At 42.1% G+C, this 17007-nt stretch overlaps 1 protein-coding gene across 1 annotated transcript in view; it reads left to right on the top strand.

Annotated features, from left to right (window-relative positions):
• Positions 1–15898, top strand: part of LOC134454222 (inner centromere protein A-like) — a 19532-nt gene extending 3634 nt beyond the window's left edge. The window contains exons 2-7 of the mRNA XM_063205080.1: positions 1259–1342; positions 3941–4047; positions 5491–5586; positions 7998–8215; positions 8482–8751; positions 15471–15898. Of these exons, the coding sequence (XP_063061150.1) occupies positions 1278–1342; positions 3941–4047; positions 5491–5586; positions 7998–8215; positions 8482–8751; positions 15471–15647 (933 nt within the window). The 5' untranslated portion in view covers positions 1259–1277 and the 3' untranslated portion in view covers positions 15648–15898. The remainder of the gene's footprint in view (positions 1–1258; positions 1343–3940; positions 4048–5490; positions 5587–7997; positions 8216–8481; positions 8752–15470) is intronic.
• The last annotated feature ends 1109 nt before the right edge of the window (positions 15899–17007 follow it).

Below are 17007 nucleotides of genomic sequence, written 5' to 3'. Positions count from 1 at the left end.
TATGTACCGTTTCTTGACTACTTCATCCCACTTAACGGTATTTTCCAATATCTTTGTTTACAGAGAACAGTCCAGTATTTTCTACATATGACACCTGTCAAAAATAAAGTTATGTACCGCTTTTTGACTAAATAGTGGCTTGCCATATTTAGTACAGAGATAAACTGTTTTACATTTTACGGTCACTGACTGTTGCAATTTGACAGTTTTTTGCCGTAATTTCAACAGGCATTTTTTACAGTGTGTGACAATGAAATGCAAACTTGTTCTCAATAAAATTCTCTCTCTCTCTCTCTCTCTCTCTCTCTCTCTCTCTCTCTCTCTCTCTCTCTCTCTCTCTCTCTCTCTCTCTCTCTCTCTCTCTCTCTGTCTCTCTCTCTCTCATGTCTTCTCTTGTCTGTCTCTCTGTGTTTTTGTGAGTTTGGGCTGTTGTCCTGCCAACGGAACATAATACTAACTTACCAACTATTTCAGTCATGTTCATAAAATTACACGCACACACACACACACACACACACACACACACACACACACACACACACACACACACACACACACACACACACACACACACACACACACACACACACACACACACACACACACACACACACACACACACACACACACACACACACTGCCAATGGGCAGAAATATACTAACTAACCAACTATGCCAATGATGTTCTCAAATTATCCCCAAACTATCTCAGTCATGCCAGACTCATGCCCTGCTTGTTCGGACACATGATGTGCTTGTTCTGCCCTGCTGATGCAGTGTTTCACATGCTGGGACACATAGGCTACTCAATATCACACTAACACACACAGAGACACAAACACACGCGCACACACAAACACAAAGACAAACAAATTCACATGCACTCACAGAGAGTCAGACACACACACACACACACAAATGTAGACACTCGCATGCACGCATGCACATACACACACACACACACACACACCTGTGACTGTCCTATGGTCTGACTCTATGTATATGCTCATGGACACACACACACACACACACACACACACACACACACACACACACACACACACACACACACACACACACACACACACACACACACACACACACACACACACACACACACACACACACACACACACACACACAATATTCTGTTAGTCTACTTGTGGTTTGAGCTGATTGTGTGTTTTCCATGTTTATGGCCAGATGCACACACACACACATGCATCCCATGTGATGATCATTTGTCGTATGATGGCAGGTAATTGCGAAGGAGACATATGGAATACCAGAAGAACTCCGAGCCATTCTATGACAAGAACACCGTGGAGACACAGCCGGACGCGTAAGTCTCTTATTCCACAATTCTCTTTTATTCTATTTTTCTCTTGACCGTTATTCAGCTTTTTAATTTTCATGCACAGGCCTTCTAATTCATTTTTCTCCCAACTGTTATATTGATTTTACACACAAAACCATGTTAGTTTTCATGAATGTGGTATTTATTTCATTTTGTAATTCCAAATATTGCTCATTTTCGTTTTTATGCTTATTACTTTTATTTCTTATCTTCTCACCATACCATACCATATATTGCTTTTGCAGTGGCATGGTATTCTCGATGTTTTGATGATCAGAGATTTTGTGTAGCCTACCATTTCTTTCGTATAGGCTTACTGTAACAAATGTTGTTTCTATAACGCAAATCATGTAGATATATTTTTACAATACTGTGCCAAATATTGCTTTCATTTAGTTTGCATTGCTCCAGGATAGGTTTTTATGGTCAGACGTGTGAGGCTTGTCTATATTGCATATGGTTTTTATCCCATTTTTGTCTTTGAAAGAAATGCACTGCACTCATGACTACAAAAAAACTTTTTTTTGTTATTTTAATTGCTTGGCACCATCGAAATTTGCTTTCGATGTTGTCAAGCCTGTATTGTGGTACATGTGAATTTGTATGTAGAAAAGTGTTCAGTCTGTAAAATCAAGCATGGTAGTGGGACTCACATGATTCGAGGCTGCATGAATGTCATGAACATTGGATAGCTCAATATCACCAAAAGAAACATGCATGACAACATGTGCTTTGGCCACTTACGCAGATCATGATCCTCTCTATGAGATTTGAACAGGGCTGAACTGGGACAAAATACTGGTCAGGCATTTTCAGCGACGACCAGTCCACCAGGCATCTGCACAGTAAATGTTGTGGTGTTAATTCAACACTTACAGAGTTCATTTAAGTCCAAATGGACTCAAATGAACTCTCTAAGTGTTAAATGAGCACTGCAGAATTTACTGTGTAGAGAGAGAATGCTTTATTTATATCTCACTGTCTCAGAAGGGCCTCTTGACTGGGTTACCAGGCCAAAAATCACCAGGCAAATGCCCTGTATGCCATATGGCCAGTCCAGCCATGGATTTTAACATAGGCTGTGCTCACTTTTGTGAGGTACATTTTGAAACATTAATGGCTGTACTTCAAATGATTTGTGTGAGCAATGAAATTGAACGGGCTATATAACTTGCACACAGGATGTTGTTCATTGTGAAAAAAGACAGTTTTCTTTCACATTGTCCCATGATAAGATATACTTACAGATTAGCAGAAATGTGAGGGGTATACTCTGTGGCATACTGTGATGAGTGTGTTTTAAATGGTCACAGGTCAAACTTAAAATATGTACTACACAGTGTTAGATATTATGAACATGTATAAACAAACACAGTACTAGTATTACAATCATTTAGTTTGAGAGGTTAGATATTTCCAGTGGACCTCAAAGGGGTGGAAACCTTTAAGCAAATATTTTGATATTATGTTTTTCACAGCTCAAACACATATGAGGAAAATTACAATAGTATTGGGATAGTAATAGTGTGGATGAGGAGACCTTAGTGATAGGCTTCAGTAATATGGAACGTTGTGAAATCTGAGTATTAAGCTTTAGAGACAATACCATAGATAACATTTTTGTGCATATGCAGTTGGGAAAAAACCTGTGAGAGGCTTTGAAAGGAAATGCCATGAGAAAAACAAACTTGTCTGTAACATTTTCATGTTTTTGTTGGCACACCAAACTCCCTCCTGTGTCTATTCCAAGGTCAGATCTCTTTGTTTTCAAATGGTGGAAATCTACAGAGGCTAGGATCTGTGTCTGCCAGTCATTTGTGTGCGTGCCGTGCGTGTATGAACAGTGGTAATTAACTCAAGCGGTTTTCCAGTGTTGCTTCTTGCACCGAGGGCATAACTCAATGGCATCACTGTCTCTCCAACGTGATGGGCAGCTATGTATGGAGGATAGACCAAACTGGTTTCATAACTACCTGCCGCTCCGCTTCTGAAACGCACCCACAGTCGCACACGCATACACACGCACGCATGCATGCATGCACACACGCACACACACTTGCATGCACGCACACACACACGGCGCACGCATGCACGCACACACACACGGCGCACGCATGCACGCACACACACGCGCACGCATGCACGCACACACAAACTATGTCCTTCTACCACCCCCACCCCTCTCTCTCTCATAGAAGCTCAATGGCACCACTGTTTCACTTACTATCTTGTTTGGTAGTTATGTGTGGATAGACAAACACCTCCCACTTCCTCGCCTTTCAGTTCTATCTCACACACAATGTATGTCCATCTCTCTCTCTCTCTCTCTCTCTCTCTCTCTCTCTCTCTCTCTCTCTCTCTCTCTCTCTCTCTTTCTTTCTCTCTCTGGTTCTAGCATCCATTATGGTTCAAACAACCATATTTCTAGATTTTGTTTATATTTTTAATACATGTAATACATTTCATATAGGCCTAAATGTACTGATAGGTGTATGTTGTCAGCATTTCTTTCCTGTCAGCCCAAATCAGCCCATATGTCTTCATTTTACTTCTATTTATTTTATGCATTTCTCTTTTTGCCAGTCCAAACAACCTGATGTCTACCAGTAGTATGAACTACCAGAACATTGACACAGTGGAGAAAGAGGGAGCGCAGAATGTCCCGGACAGCGATGACCCCTCCGTCCCATGTAAGTAAACAACAACAACAACAACAACAACAATAATAATAACTAGATTGCATTTCCTCCCAGAAACTGCCAGAGTATGCTTGCCCCTCATGCATTTGTTGCCCTTCATGCATGCATCGCCCCTCTTGCATTTGTTGCTCTTCTTGCATGCATACACACTGTCACACATTGCCTAAGCGTCACACCATCAGAGAAAATGTGTATTATTGTAGCAACCCTAGAGGCCATGTTGTAAGATTACACGATAATTAAAGGGACATTCCACCGGTGGAGACATGAATATGTATTGAAAGTGGGTCATATATGTAGTAGAATAGTAGCATACATTTCTAATTTGGTGCCTTCTTGGCCGAGAAAAGGCAGAAAATGACTTTTTAGTGCTTGTGGATTTGTGACAACAATCCCCATAATGCATTGCAATGCTCAAGTTCCACAGAACACACCCAGGCAGCTCTGCCAGTGACTTACTGGAGCCTCAATGCCAGTGATTTCAAAAGCACTGCAACAGTGATCTGTGATAGGTCTGTTAACGCATTAGGTCCAACCCCCTATGGACGGGGTTGAAAGGGTGGGAAAAAGGCTTGTAGTCCCAACAGAAATCCACCTCTCTTACACTTTCTCCTACAATGATGCAAAATGACGATTTTTACATCATTGTAGGAGGAAGTGTTAAGAGGTGAATACAGATTTCTCCTGTCTCAGGGGGAATCGAGAGAGTGTTGCATGACCATTCAATAGGCACATATGACTTTGTTGCGAGCGTCGACGTTGCAAAAGGCAGGTGAGCGAGAACTTGTGGTCACGATGTGGGTGTTATTAAATACAGCGCGTCTAAAGTCGGCCACAAATATGAACGAGACGATGAGCTCGCACCAGTTTGCTCTACTAACACACCACGTGTGAGGAGTGGGGGGACAGGCAATGAGGAGGAGCTGAAGTGGGGACCTGCGCAAACTTGTGTAGAGGTGTGAGACAAGACCCATATACACACGTGAGTGAGTTGTTGACCAACCAGTTCATGGGCGCGTGACCTCGGAGGCAGTCCGCCGACGAGCGTTGAAGGGGATAAGCAACTGCAGAGGTTGCAAGATCTGACTGCAGTCGCATGCATCCCGCGATAATTTGACACCATGTGACATGTCACCTCGTCAACGCAACGTCGACGAAATTTCGAAGTTTGACAGGAAATCTAACCGTCATGCAGCATTTTGATCCAGGGTGCATTGCTGTCTTCATGCGCATGCATGCGTTGATGCGAAATCGAATGCACTTAATAGTATGACTGGGTGTCTAGCAATGGAAAGTCTAATGCAAATGGGTGGAGTGTCTAAGGATGGCGAGCATACTAATAATTAGATCCAATTGCAAATGCTTGATCTAATTATGATTCCTCATTCTAACTACAAGTATATAAATTTGATTTTTGTTCAAATTCTGTTTTAGGCAACAACAAGTGGAGGGTGACAGCCATAGTGCTCCTGGTGGTAACCATCATCTCATTGGGCGTCTCCATCGCTATAGCTGTCATCTGGTCTCAAGGTCAGTCGCTCAGAATTTCATTTTTATTCTCAAGGTCAGTTGCTCAGAATTTCATATTTATTTGTGTGTTTATCTAACTTTTCTTTAACTAGGAAGTGGTCCCATAATGTTTAGCCCTCATCTGGTCCAGGGGTCAGTTGCTAAGATATTTTAGTTTATTTATTTAACCTATCTTTAGCCTAGGAAGTGGTTTCATACAGTAACAGTAGTTATCATCTGGTCCAGGGGTCAGTCTCTCAGAATTGTATTCTTCTATATTTTTGATTCATTTCACTTTACTTAAGCCAGAAATTGGTCCCATAGTGTTAAGATATACAGTAACTCTAACTCCAGTCATGGCAAAGAAAGATGGTAAAAACAATGCAGAACATAAAAAAGACAAAAAAAGAGACAAGAATGAACTTGTATGCTTTTTTGCCTTTTTGAAACCATGGACATTTGTGACGGTACAGTTAGGCATAGGATAGTAGGATGCCGTCATCTACGCTTGGCAGACAAACTTTATGGCCTAAGCTGTCTTCGGTGTCAAAACAGGATCATATGAATGGCCCGTGAATGACTGAAAGCTCATGCACACATACATTGCGGCTGTACACAGAGAGACACCCAGTGGTGTAGTTTACATAGAACGCGGGTATACGGAATTCAGTATACCCACTTAAAATTGATTGATCCATTATTTTGAATAGCACAAATACATAGAGTATACCCACTTCAAAAAATGCCCAAATATACAGTATACCCACCAAAAGTAGACTACACCACTGGAGACACAGACACACAGACACAAAGACAAAGATACACACACACACACACACACACACACACACACACACACACACACACACACACACACACACACACTTACGCATATCTGTTGAACATAGTGTATTTGTTCAGTTATAGCTCTCAAGGTTAGTGTGTGTGCGTGCGTGCGTGCGTGCGTGTGTGCGTGCGCGCGTGCGTGCGTGTAATGACGACTCTCAGGACCAATTGGTCTGGTATGGGCCTCATTGTTACCAGCTGAGTCATGGCCTATAGACTTGTTAGTGTGTGTGTGTGTGTGTGTGTGTGTGTGTGTGTGTGTGTGTGTGTGTGTGTGTGTGTGTGTGTGTGTGTGTGTGTGTGTGTGTGTGTGTGTGTGTGTGTGTGTAATAGCGCACATACCTCTCATTAACATTACATGGATGACTGAAACAAATGTGAATCTGTGGCCACCCTGTGGCGAGTCTAGCAGTCCGCAGTAGTGTGTGTGTGTGTGTATGTGTGTGTGTGTGTGTGTGTGTGTGTGTGTGTGTGTGTGTGTGTGTATGTGTGTGTGTGTGTGTGTGTGTGTGTTTGTCTGTCCACCCCACTCTATAACTTACAACACACATGCACACACACACACACACACACACACGCACACGCACACGCACACACACACGCACACACACACACACAGACAACTACAGTATGAGGAAGGAAATGGGTAAGCAAAACATTTATTTTTTTGTGCGCGGGTCCTAAGTTGCAGATTAGCCAATGTATTTATTTCATTATTTATAAAGAATAGTCCTTTGTTCCTCCACGCCTAGTGGCAGACCGCCAAATGTGAACTTCCTATCCGGAAGGGCTAAGGGAAAAGGAAACCCTGGTGAGTGTGTGTGTGTGTGTGTGTGTGTGTGTGTGTGTGCGTGCATGCGTTTGTGTGTGTTTGTTTGTGCGTGTGTGTGTGTGTGTGTGCGCGCATGCATGTGTGCCTGTGTTTCGACCAGTGGTGTAGTCTACGTAGAACGCGGGTATACGGAGTATACCCACTTCTAAATTTCAGGGATTTCAGTATACCCACTTAAAATTGATTGATCCATTGTTTTGAATAGCACAAATATATACAGTATACCTACTTCAAATATACAGTATACCCACCATAAAAAGTACACTACACCACTGGTTTTGACACCCTCCCAACTCCCTCTTGTCCGGACCATGGCAGACTCAACATGCTGGAGTGGAGGAGAGTGATCCCTGATTTCTGTCTCTTTCTACTTATTGACCTTTTGAGCAGGTGGTCAACTTTCAGTTAGCATGTGTACTCCACGGTTCAACATCAGACAGTTCATTTGATCGTCTTAGCTGGGGATTATTACCCAACTTCTGTGGAGAGGTTCTAATGGCCTATAAACCCTCATAAAATCACTTCACATGAATGAGTCCATTTCATTTTGTCATTGGTGCTAGGTAATTATGATGGCTCTACACCACGGGTAAACGGTGTGTGTGTGTGTGTGTGTGTGTGTGTGTGTGTGTGTGTGTGTGTGTGTGTGTGTGTGTGTGTGTGTGTGTGTGTGTGTGTGTGTGTGTGTGTGTGTGTGTGTGTGTGTGTGTGTGTGTAATGTGTGTGTGTGTAATGTGTGTGTGTGTGTGTTTAGGTACAGACACCCTCCCGACCCCTTCCTCCCCGCAGGCCACCGTCATGTCCGACTCCCACAGCATGCTGGAGCGGGAGAAAGCGATCCGCGCAGAGGAGGAGCAGAAACGAGTGGAGCATGAGATGGACATCCGTGCGGAGGAGGAGAAGAGGAGAGTGGACCTGGAGAAGAGCATCCGTGCGGAGGAGGAACAGAAAATACTGGAGAAGGAGTCACAGGTAGTGTGATATTGACCTCCTTTACATGATGTATTACATTCCTCATTAATTATTCAGAATTAAATACTTTAAGTTAGCTAAATTCTTAAAGTTAATTCACGTGGGCTTTGCATTTTCATATAATTCCGATTTACGTGTTTACGTGACATTTCATGTAAGAATTAAGTTTTATTCTATTCTAAATTAAATGTGTTGAGGCCACTTTGTGTTTACATGATACATTTAATTCAGAATAAACTGAATGTAATTCCTAATAAATAAATTAGATACGGGCCGAGGAGGAGCTGAGGAGGATGGAGAGCGAGACCCAGATCCGCATGGAGGAGGAGAAGAAAAGGATAGAGGAGGAGGCGGCCATCAGAGAGGAGGAGGCCAAGAAGAGGAGCGACCTGGAGAGAGAGATCCGGGCCGAGGAGGAAAAGAAGAGGATGGAGGGAGAGAGAGCCATCCGGGCGGAGGAGGAGAGCAAGAGGATCGAGGGAGAGAGGGCGATCCGGGCGGAGGAAGAGGCCAAGAGGATCCAAGCCGTGAAGGAGGTGATGTATTTCCTTAAATTAAATTAATTAACATTAAATTGCAATAATTAACACATAACATGGATTTTCATTACATTACCTTCAAATAACGATCACATCACATGACATAACATTAGATTGGAGACAGGTTGTTGGTGTCCTGTGTGAGATAGAGGGTGCGTTCCAATATGCGACCTTGCATCCTCCACTTAGGCTTGTGACCTCGTTCCAGGAAGTAATACGTCGTGATGCATCATTAACAACAGCATTATATTTCAATATCTCGCAAAAGCTCAATTGTACAGTCACTTTCTCATTTTCAAACAGGATGCTAAATGAAGAATAGTCCCCCAAAAAATGTTTTGGCTAGGCTGACAGCGGGGAAACGTAATTGTTTTCTCCACGGAGGCGGGGCATCAGCAAATCGTGAGGACACAAGCCCAAGTGGAGGACGCAAGGTCGCATATTGGAATGCACCCAGAGTAACTCATCCGGTCAAGGCATTCCACCGAAACGGCTACAGAGTGCCAAATGACCTATTACAAACTACTGACACCGGTCATACATCTGTTTTACTACTACTTGATTTGAAATGACACATTGTGGAAATAACGTTGTGTTTTTCTCCTCAAACAAGTCAGACATGTGTACTTCTGATGACTATTTAACGACATATCCCCTTTGAATCCAGAGCAACAGTTGAGTCATCAGTTCAGTTTTCATCACTATGTCAGAGGCATACAACTGTATGTCGATTTGAGAGTCGTCCAAACTAGAATTAGAAGTAATGAAAGGGTACAAAAACCTGCATCGTTACACACTTACCATCCAACACATATGACATCACTGAGTAACTACCTGCCTTTCAGCTGATTATGAATGGCAGGTGTCAACAATTATTTCCTCGGCTCTGCTAACAACAGCCAATTATTATACTACAATGTTTAAATTAATCTTGCATAGTCGTCTCCCTCTGTTGTTCTCGTGCCATAAGTACTGCATCTGAGCATAACCCATGTGTGACCCATGTTTTGTTTTTTGCTGGTGTGGCAGAATTCAGGAAATGGATCCCCATTTTTTCAAGTGGTATGGCAGGTGTCTGCAAATATCCCACCTGTTCTGCAGGCAACACCGAATCATCATGATTGTCTGAGGGAACAAAATTCCAATCATCTTACATCTTACTTCATGCTCCACATTTCTTGTGACATTATAGAAGTGCTGCAGAGTCTAGTCTCTTTTTCGGAAGAAACAAAATAAATATGCTAGTAAAATCAACTTTTCGTGGCCGTTTTAACCATATGACGTCCCTGACCATTAGATATCTGACACTCCATTATTGTTGTTTCTCCATTTATTTTGAGAAGGCCTGGTCTTACTTAACCTGGGCTCACACTGTGCGACTTTTGCCCCAATTTTGCCCCGATTTGGCACTCGCAAGACTTCTTGCTCAATCGCAGGTCAATTGTGAGTCTCGCATCGTGCAGTGTACATGGGGTAACGACAAGCGATTTCGCCTCACGATCGTGCAATCGCAGGGTCGCAAGAAAATCAAAACGGTTTGAAATTCTGGTCTTGGCTCGTGCGTAAATCGCAGAGTTAAAGCAGTGCTACGACCCGATTTGACACTTCACATGCACAAATTAATAGGCCCGTGCGATTCGCTGTTGAGCGCGACCTCATCTCCACCTCAGGTGCGCATGTTCCCTCCTCTGCAGACCGGGGAAACATGCCTGTCGTGTCGTACGGTGGAAGCATTGCACTCGCATCCGACTGTCGGCTCATGTAGTGTCAGGACGTGAGTCGTCAGCTGTGAACTTTTAAACAGTGAAATTCCATCGTACAGTGTGAGCAGAAGCTTAAGACCCACGAGTTAAAATATCGCACAGTGTATGCCCGGCTTAAGTCAAAATAGATGCCCGAAAGGCATCGCCAAGATTGCCGCCAAGAGAAATAACTCCGCAAGAAGAACTTTTTTAAAACATACTTCATGGTTTCTGTGCCTTTATTGATAGTAAAGGGAAGATTGTGACAGGAAGTGAGAGATGGGGCTTGAACATGACCCAGGCCGAACACAAACCTGGGCATGAAGCATATGTGTAGGACTTAGCGCCAGAGCGCCCCACTAGCTGGTATAACTGTGATGCCCCGCTAGCTAGTGTAACTGTGATTGTACATCCATGTTCTGCAGAGCGCTGAGGCCCACATGGTGAATGTGCACACGTGTCTGGCAGAGTTCAAGAGATGGATACACAAGAGGTTCCTATTTCTTAAAGCTGATGAAACTGAGCTGTTCATGGTGAGACCACCTAAATATACAGTAACAACACCACCCTGCAGGGATGGACAGTATTGCTAATACATATAGCTAAAATACATGTTGAAAGACAAATATTTGCATTTTGCATTTCATGTAAGTGAATTACACAAATAAAATGGAAAATACTTCCTCCTGAACTATGCAAGTACATAGTAGGAACACTACATAGTGCTACAGATCAAATAGCATGTGACTGCTATATTTGAATGTACAAGTAACCCCGAGGTTGATTGGTCAATCATTGGCAGGTGGGGTGTACATGTGGTGTGTACAAGTTATTAACAAATAACCAGCCACAAAATCTGTATATTACTGAATATTGGATGGAAAACACCTCTCTTACATAATAAAATATCACCAATAATTAATATCACCATGCTAAGCACAAAACGTGTCCATGTTCTACAGAGCGCTGAGGCCCGCGTCGTGAATTTACACACGTGTCTGGCAGAGTTCAAGAACTGGATTCACAGGAAGTTCCTATTGGTTAAAGATGATGAAACTGAGCTTCTCATGGTGAGACCACCTCAATGCAACAACTCCCCACATGATCATTTGCCTACCATCAGTAGTCCAGTTACAAACTCAAACCATGGGTGATGGAGGTCCTATGTATGAATGTTAAATGAGTCACTTCCAAACTTTGTAAAACTGTATTGATAACCACTGAGAATCAATCTTTGGATGTGTATCCATCCTATTCAGCAATATGACGTCAGTGACATAATCATTAAAATATTGCAAAAAAACCCAAAAAAACAAAATGCATTCTAAATGCATTGATCACCGCTGAGAATCAAACTTTGGTATACATACCTTTCAGCGATGTAAAGTCAAAAATCACAAAATAATTTCTGTACCACCGTTTTAAAATATTGCAGAAAAAAACTGAAAAACAAACAAACGAACAAACAAACAAACAAAGAGGCAGCCCCTACTGTGTGTGACGCTGGAACACTGATTTATGCATTTGTCTCAACTAAACATAACTGTTGTAGAATCCGACAGGGGGGGGGACAAAGGCCTCCATTGTCCCGTACTCGGGGGCCCAGAAATGGGTCCCCATTATGTTGTATGTATTGAAGGGGGGTTGTCCCGGGCCTGGCCAAAGCTGTTAGCATCCCTGCCTATACACCAGCAAACATTCTGCATTCTGCTGTGTTGATGCAGGTCTCCTGCCCATGACAGAGGTGAAAGAGAGATCAGTGCTACTATCTAATTGACCTCTAATTGACCTATTTGCAACCCTACAGTGTTTTTTGCCCTTGTTAAGGCCCCTTCTCACACCCCTCATCACCATAGCCCCATCCACTGTCCGAAAAATCACCATCCTAATAAAAATGCTGATAGAGCCCCATAGTTATTACTGCAATTAGATGTCAAAGTACTAATTTGCAATGTCGTCAGGGTCAGGGTCAGGGTGCACGATGGTTCTATCCCCTCCTGGGTGCCGTCCCAAGCAAAGGACAACCCCTGTGTACACCAGCTCACCATCGTCATATACAGTATGTATTAGGCCTGAGTACAGTCTGTTTACTGCAGATATACAGTACATTCCACAGTATGCATGCTGGCCTCTTGTCCATCCCAGAAGAGCAGGGGAAATGACTCACAGAGTGTTCTTCTTCCATCCATCCTCTGCTTGGTATAGTTCTTGGTTTGCTTTGTTTATTTTCTTGTGTATGTATTGTGCATTTATTCTTAGCTGAAGCAAGAAGGAAGAGAGAAGTGGGGTATGGAATTGTGTGATGTGTATGTGTTGCTGACATTTTGTTTATGTCTTTTTTATTTTTTTATTTACCCTCAGAGGTGAGGCAGGAAGAAGAGAAGAGGGTTATATTGGAAAGGACACTGATGGAGTAGATTTTTCATTGTTCATGTTTTGTTTGTTTATGTGTTATCCCATATGAAAAAGAATTATATGATTCATATACTGCAAAGATGCATGTTCCTTACATGAAATTGTATAGAAAAAATGTGCCAGATTTGCAAGAGTCACTTATGCGTTTTCTAATATATGTCTATCATGATAGTCGATTATGGCCCCTTTTCGAAAAGAAATACTATATGGAACTTATATGCATGCCGTATAACATGACTGCATGCAGTATAAATTCTTATAAGAGTTTGACATGCCAACAATGCATAATACTATATTATATTGACTAAAACATAGGAGAAAACTACTATATTCCTATAGAAATAATGCACGTTTTATGTTAAAATCATATTGAAGTCTTATTCAATTTACGTATTGTAGCGAAGGGGAGTAGAGTTGCCCAGCTGGGACTTGAACCCAGACCTTCTGGAGTAGTAAGTTAGTCAGAACACACCCACAACCCTAGTGATGGTCACTCCATCACATTGCCTTCCCCTTCGGGAAGCGCACCCGTGCGCTTCACACACTCATGGTGTCCCTCACGCAACTGCCCATCACGCTGCTCCCATCCAATGTGCCCCATCATCAATGCTTCACCTATCACTGAGGTCCCTCACACGGGGGTCACCAATCCTGGGGGTCCCTCACATGGAATTACGGCTCACACACCATGGGTACGCTTCCGATGGCCTCACGGTACCATCCCACTTCTGACACCATTTATAGCGAAGGGGAGTAGAGTTGCCCAGCTGGGACTTGAACCCAGACCTTCTGGGATAGTAAACCGGGGCTCTGACCGCTACACCAAAGAGCCAGGATTGTTGGCATGGTAGTCAGAACACACCCACAACACTAGTGATGATCACTCCATCACACGTATGTTCCGTACATGTTCCGTAGTTGGATTTTACAGACTTCCTATATTAAGTTTATATGAAGTTTACAACTTGAAATGTAATATTCGTATATACATTTTATAAAGTTTATACATGTAATTATATGCAAACCTGATTTAATTTGTACATTTCTTAAACAGTTTCTGACACCAATATTTATATGAATTCTGCACATTTGTCATATGAAGCATGAGACTTTAAATGTAATATTTGTATATAACACAGGCCTAGACAGTCTAAATAAGCTTCCCGGAAAAAAACAACCTGACAAAGAACTTCACTCATGATTTTTTATTTGTCTTTCTTGACTGTCACTTTGATTATATAAAGGCCTATATTGCCTAAAGACAAATGTGTGTGTGTGTGTGTGTGTGGGTGGGGGGTGGGGGGGGGGGGCGGGGAGTGGTGGTCTGTCCCACATTGTCCCTCCGAAGCATACCCCTTGTCCCCCCTTGGACTTATTAGCAGGTGGTCACCCTAGCTGGAAATAAGCTACAACAAATGAAGAGTTCAGATGCAAAAACCCCTAAGTGCCTTTTCAGAAAATAATTTTAATTTATTTTCATTTAATACAAAGCTATCAAAATTGCATATTTTTTATGTTATTTATGTAATATAACTATTTATATGTATTATCAAGTACATGAATGTAAACCAAACCAACAACGGGGTTCTCTAAAAATATAGAAGTGCAGGTCTTCAGAAATGGAGTTAGGGGGTTTTGCATCTGAACTCTTCAAATATTGCATGGTGCACCATTAAATATGGCATACACATAGGGCCTACTGTAACATATACAACAACAACATGGCACAAATACAGCACACATCTGATTGGCATTCATCCAAAAACAGCACTATTTTCCAATCTTTTTACTTATACGAAATATATAAGCCCATAGTAACATAAATCGTGTATGGCATATATGACTGAAAATGAATAAAAAAAATAGTTAGATTTGTATATGTGGGTTTGTGCCTTGTATGACCCTTATAATATTCTTATGGAACCGATATAATCCATATGCGATTTTAATAAGACTTTTTCATATGGGATGTGTTGTTTATTTGTCCTTTACCCTACAGCTGAGGCGGGAGAGCAAGGAGAAGAGGATGACACATGTATTTGAGAGGGTTGCTGGCTGTGTGTTGTTGTTTACCTGTTGTCTATGTGCTATGGTGTTGTTTGTTTCTTATTTATGATACAGGTGAGAAAGGAGGAGGAGCAGAAGAGGGAGCTGGGCTGTGAGGGAGTTGTTTATTGTTTATATGTTGTTTTGTTGTTGTGCTGTTGTTATATTCCTTATTTAAGCTTTATTCATTTCTTGTTGTCGGCCGTTTATGTGCTGTTTGCCTATTGTATATTTATTACCTACATGTGTATTTTGTGTTCTCGACCCTACAGGTAAGGCAGTTATTTGGAGAGGGCTCTGATGGAGATAATTAATTACTCTTTGTCATTTATTTGTTTTTCATGGGCTGTGTATGTGTTATTTATTCTAAGTGAGACGATGATGAACAGTAGAAGGGAGAGCTGTTGTAGAGGCCCTTGATGGAAAACACTGTTGTTTATTAGTTTGTTGTTTGTGTTGTTGTTGTTATTGTTTTGTTTTGTTCATGTCTTGTTTATTGGTTATGTATTCCAGGTGAGGGAGGAGGAGGAGGAGAAGAGGGAGCTGCTGGAGAGGGCCCTGATGGAGAGGGAGAGGAGGCTGGAGGAGTTGAGGTCTCAGTGCAATGCTGGGGAGGTTGCTACCAGCAGCACCATGGCATTCGGCTTCCTCACCACCGTACTGCTGTTCACTCAGATACTGCACTGGTGAACACGCACGCACTGATACAGATTAGTACATTCACACACAGACGCATACACAGACATAGACACACACAGATACACACACAGACAAAAGCACACACACAAGGACACAATGGACACACAGACACACAGACACAGACACACACACACACACACACACACACACACACACACACACACACACACACACACACACACACACACACACACACACACACACACACACACACACACACACACACACGCACGCACGCACGCACGCACGCACACGCACACGCACACATACAGAACAGGGGGAAGTTTGGTTGTCAGGCCCAGGGAGAGAGAGGGGGCGCAGACCTGGATCCTCATTACATAGTGTGCAGGGCCCTTCCAGATGCCTTCCCAAAGCTGTAAGTGGCCCTGCCTACACACACACACACACACACACACACACACACACACACACACACACACACACACACACAGACAAAGACACACACACACACACACACACACACACACACTGTGGCAAGCAGTACGATGGGCTTTCAATTTCTCATGTCTGTGCTGGTAATCCACAAATAAAGCACTGCGCTGAACACATACACTAATACACTAATAATGCACTGAACACTGACGCAAAAACACACACACATGCACATCATGATTATTTAAATACACACACAGTTCCACAAGTCACTAATGATCACACACACACACACACACACACACACACATGCACTCGCATGCACACAGTCCACCCAGTACTTAACCATATAATGACCAAAAACATTTGACAAAGAAATGAATATAATGATGTCATTATCATTTCCGTATTTTAATATTTTATTTTAATGTTTAGCATGAGTGTGGTGTTTACTTAAAAAGCTATCCAATAATATACTTTTTCATTTTTTTTTTAACTCACATTGTTGTTCCTGATAATATTTTCCTTCCAATAAATGCAGTACCTGTAGGAGTTGCAAGTAAAATTAATGTAAATGTTTACGATGTAAGATTCCATAAATGTAATGAACCTTGTGCAATACTGAACCTTTCCTGATTTTATATTGACAGCATACTCCTCATATAGTTCCTTAACCTGCATAACTATTGTGTTGGATGACATTTTATGGTATTTTAATGACATTAAAATCTGTTGTTTATACAAGCTGTTTATACATTCTTGTCTTATTGGCTATTCATCATCAGGTGAACCTCTCATACTTGGAAATACTTAAGATGTAGGCCTACAGTACATTACACTTAAAGTTGGGGGTGCAGGTTAATTTATAATGGATTTTTTTACCGCTTTCTTGTTAGTAATACACATTTCAATTATTTGCCATAGTATTTGATTTTGTTGGGTCCCACACAATACAACA

The sequence above is a fragment of the Engraulis encrasicolus genome, chromosome 1 (assembly GCF_034702125.1).
Source record: "Engraulis encrasicolus isolate BLACKSEA-1 chromosome 1, IST_EnEncr_1.0, whole genome shotgun sequence".
NCBI lineage: Eukaryota > Metazoa > Chordata > Actinopteri > Clupeiformes > Engraulidae > Engraulis > Engraulis encrasicolus.
This window is presented reverse-complemented; position numbering and strand designations above follow the sequence as displayed.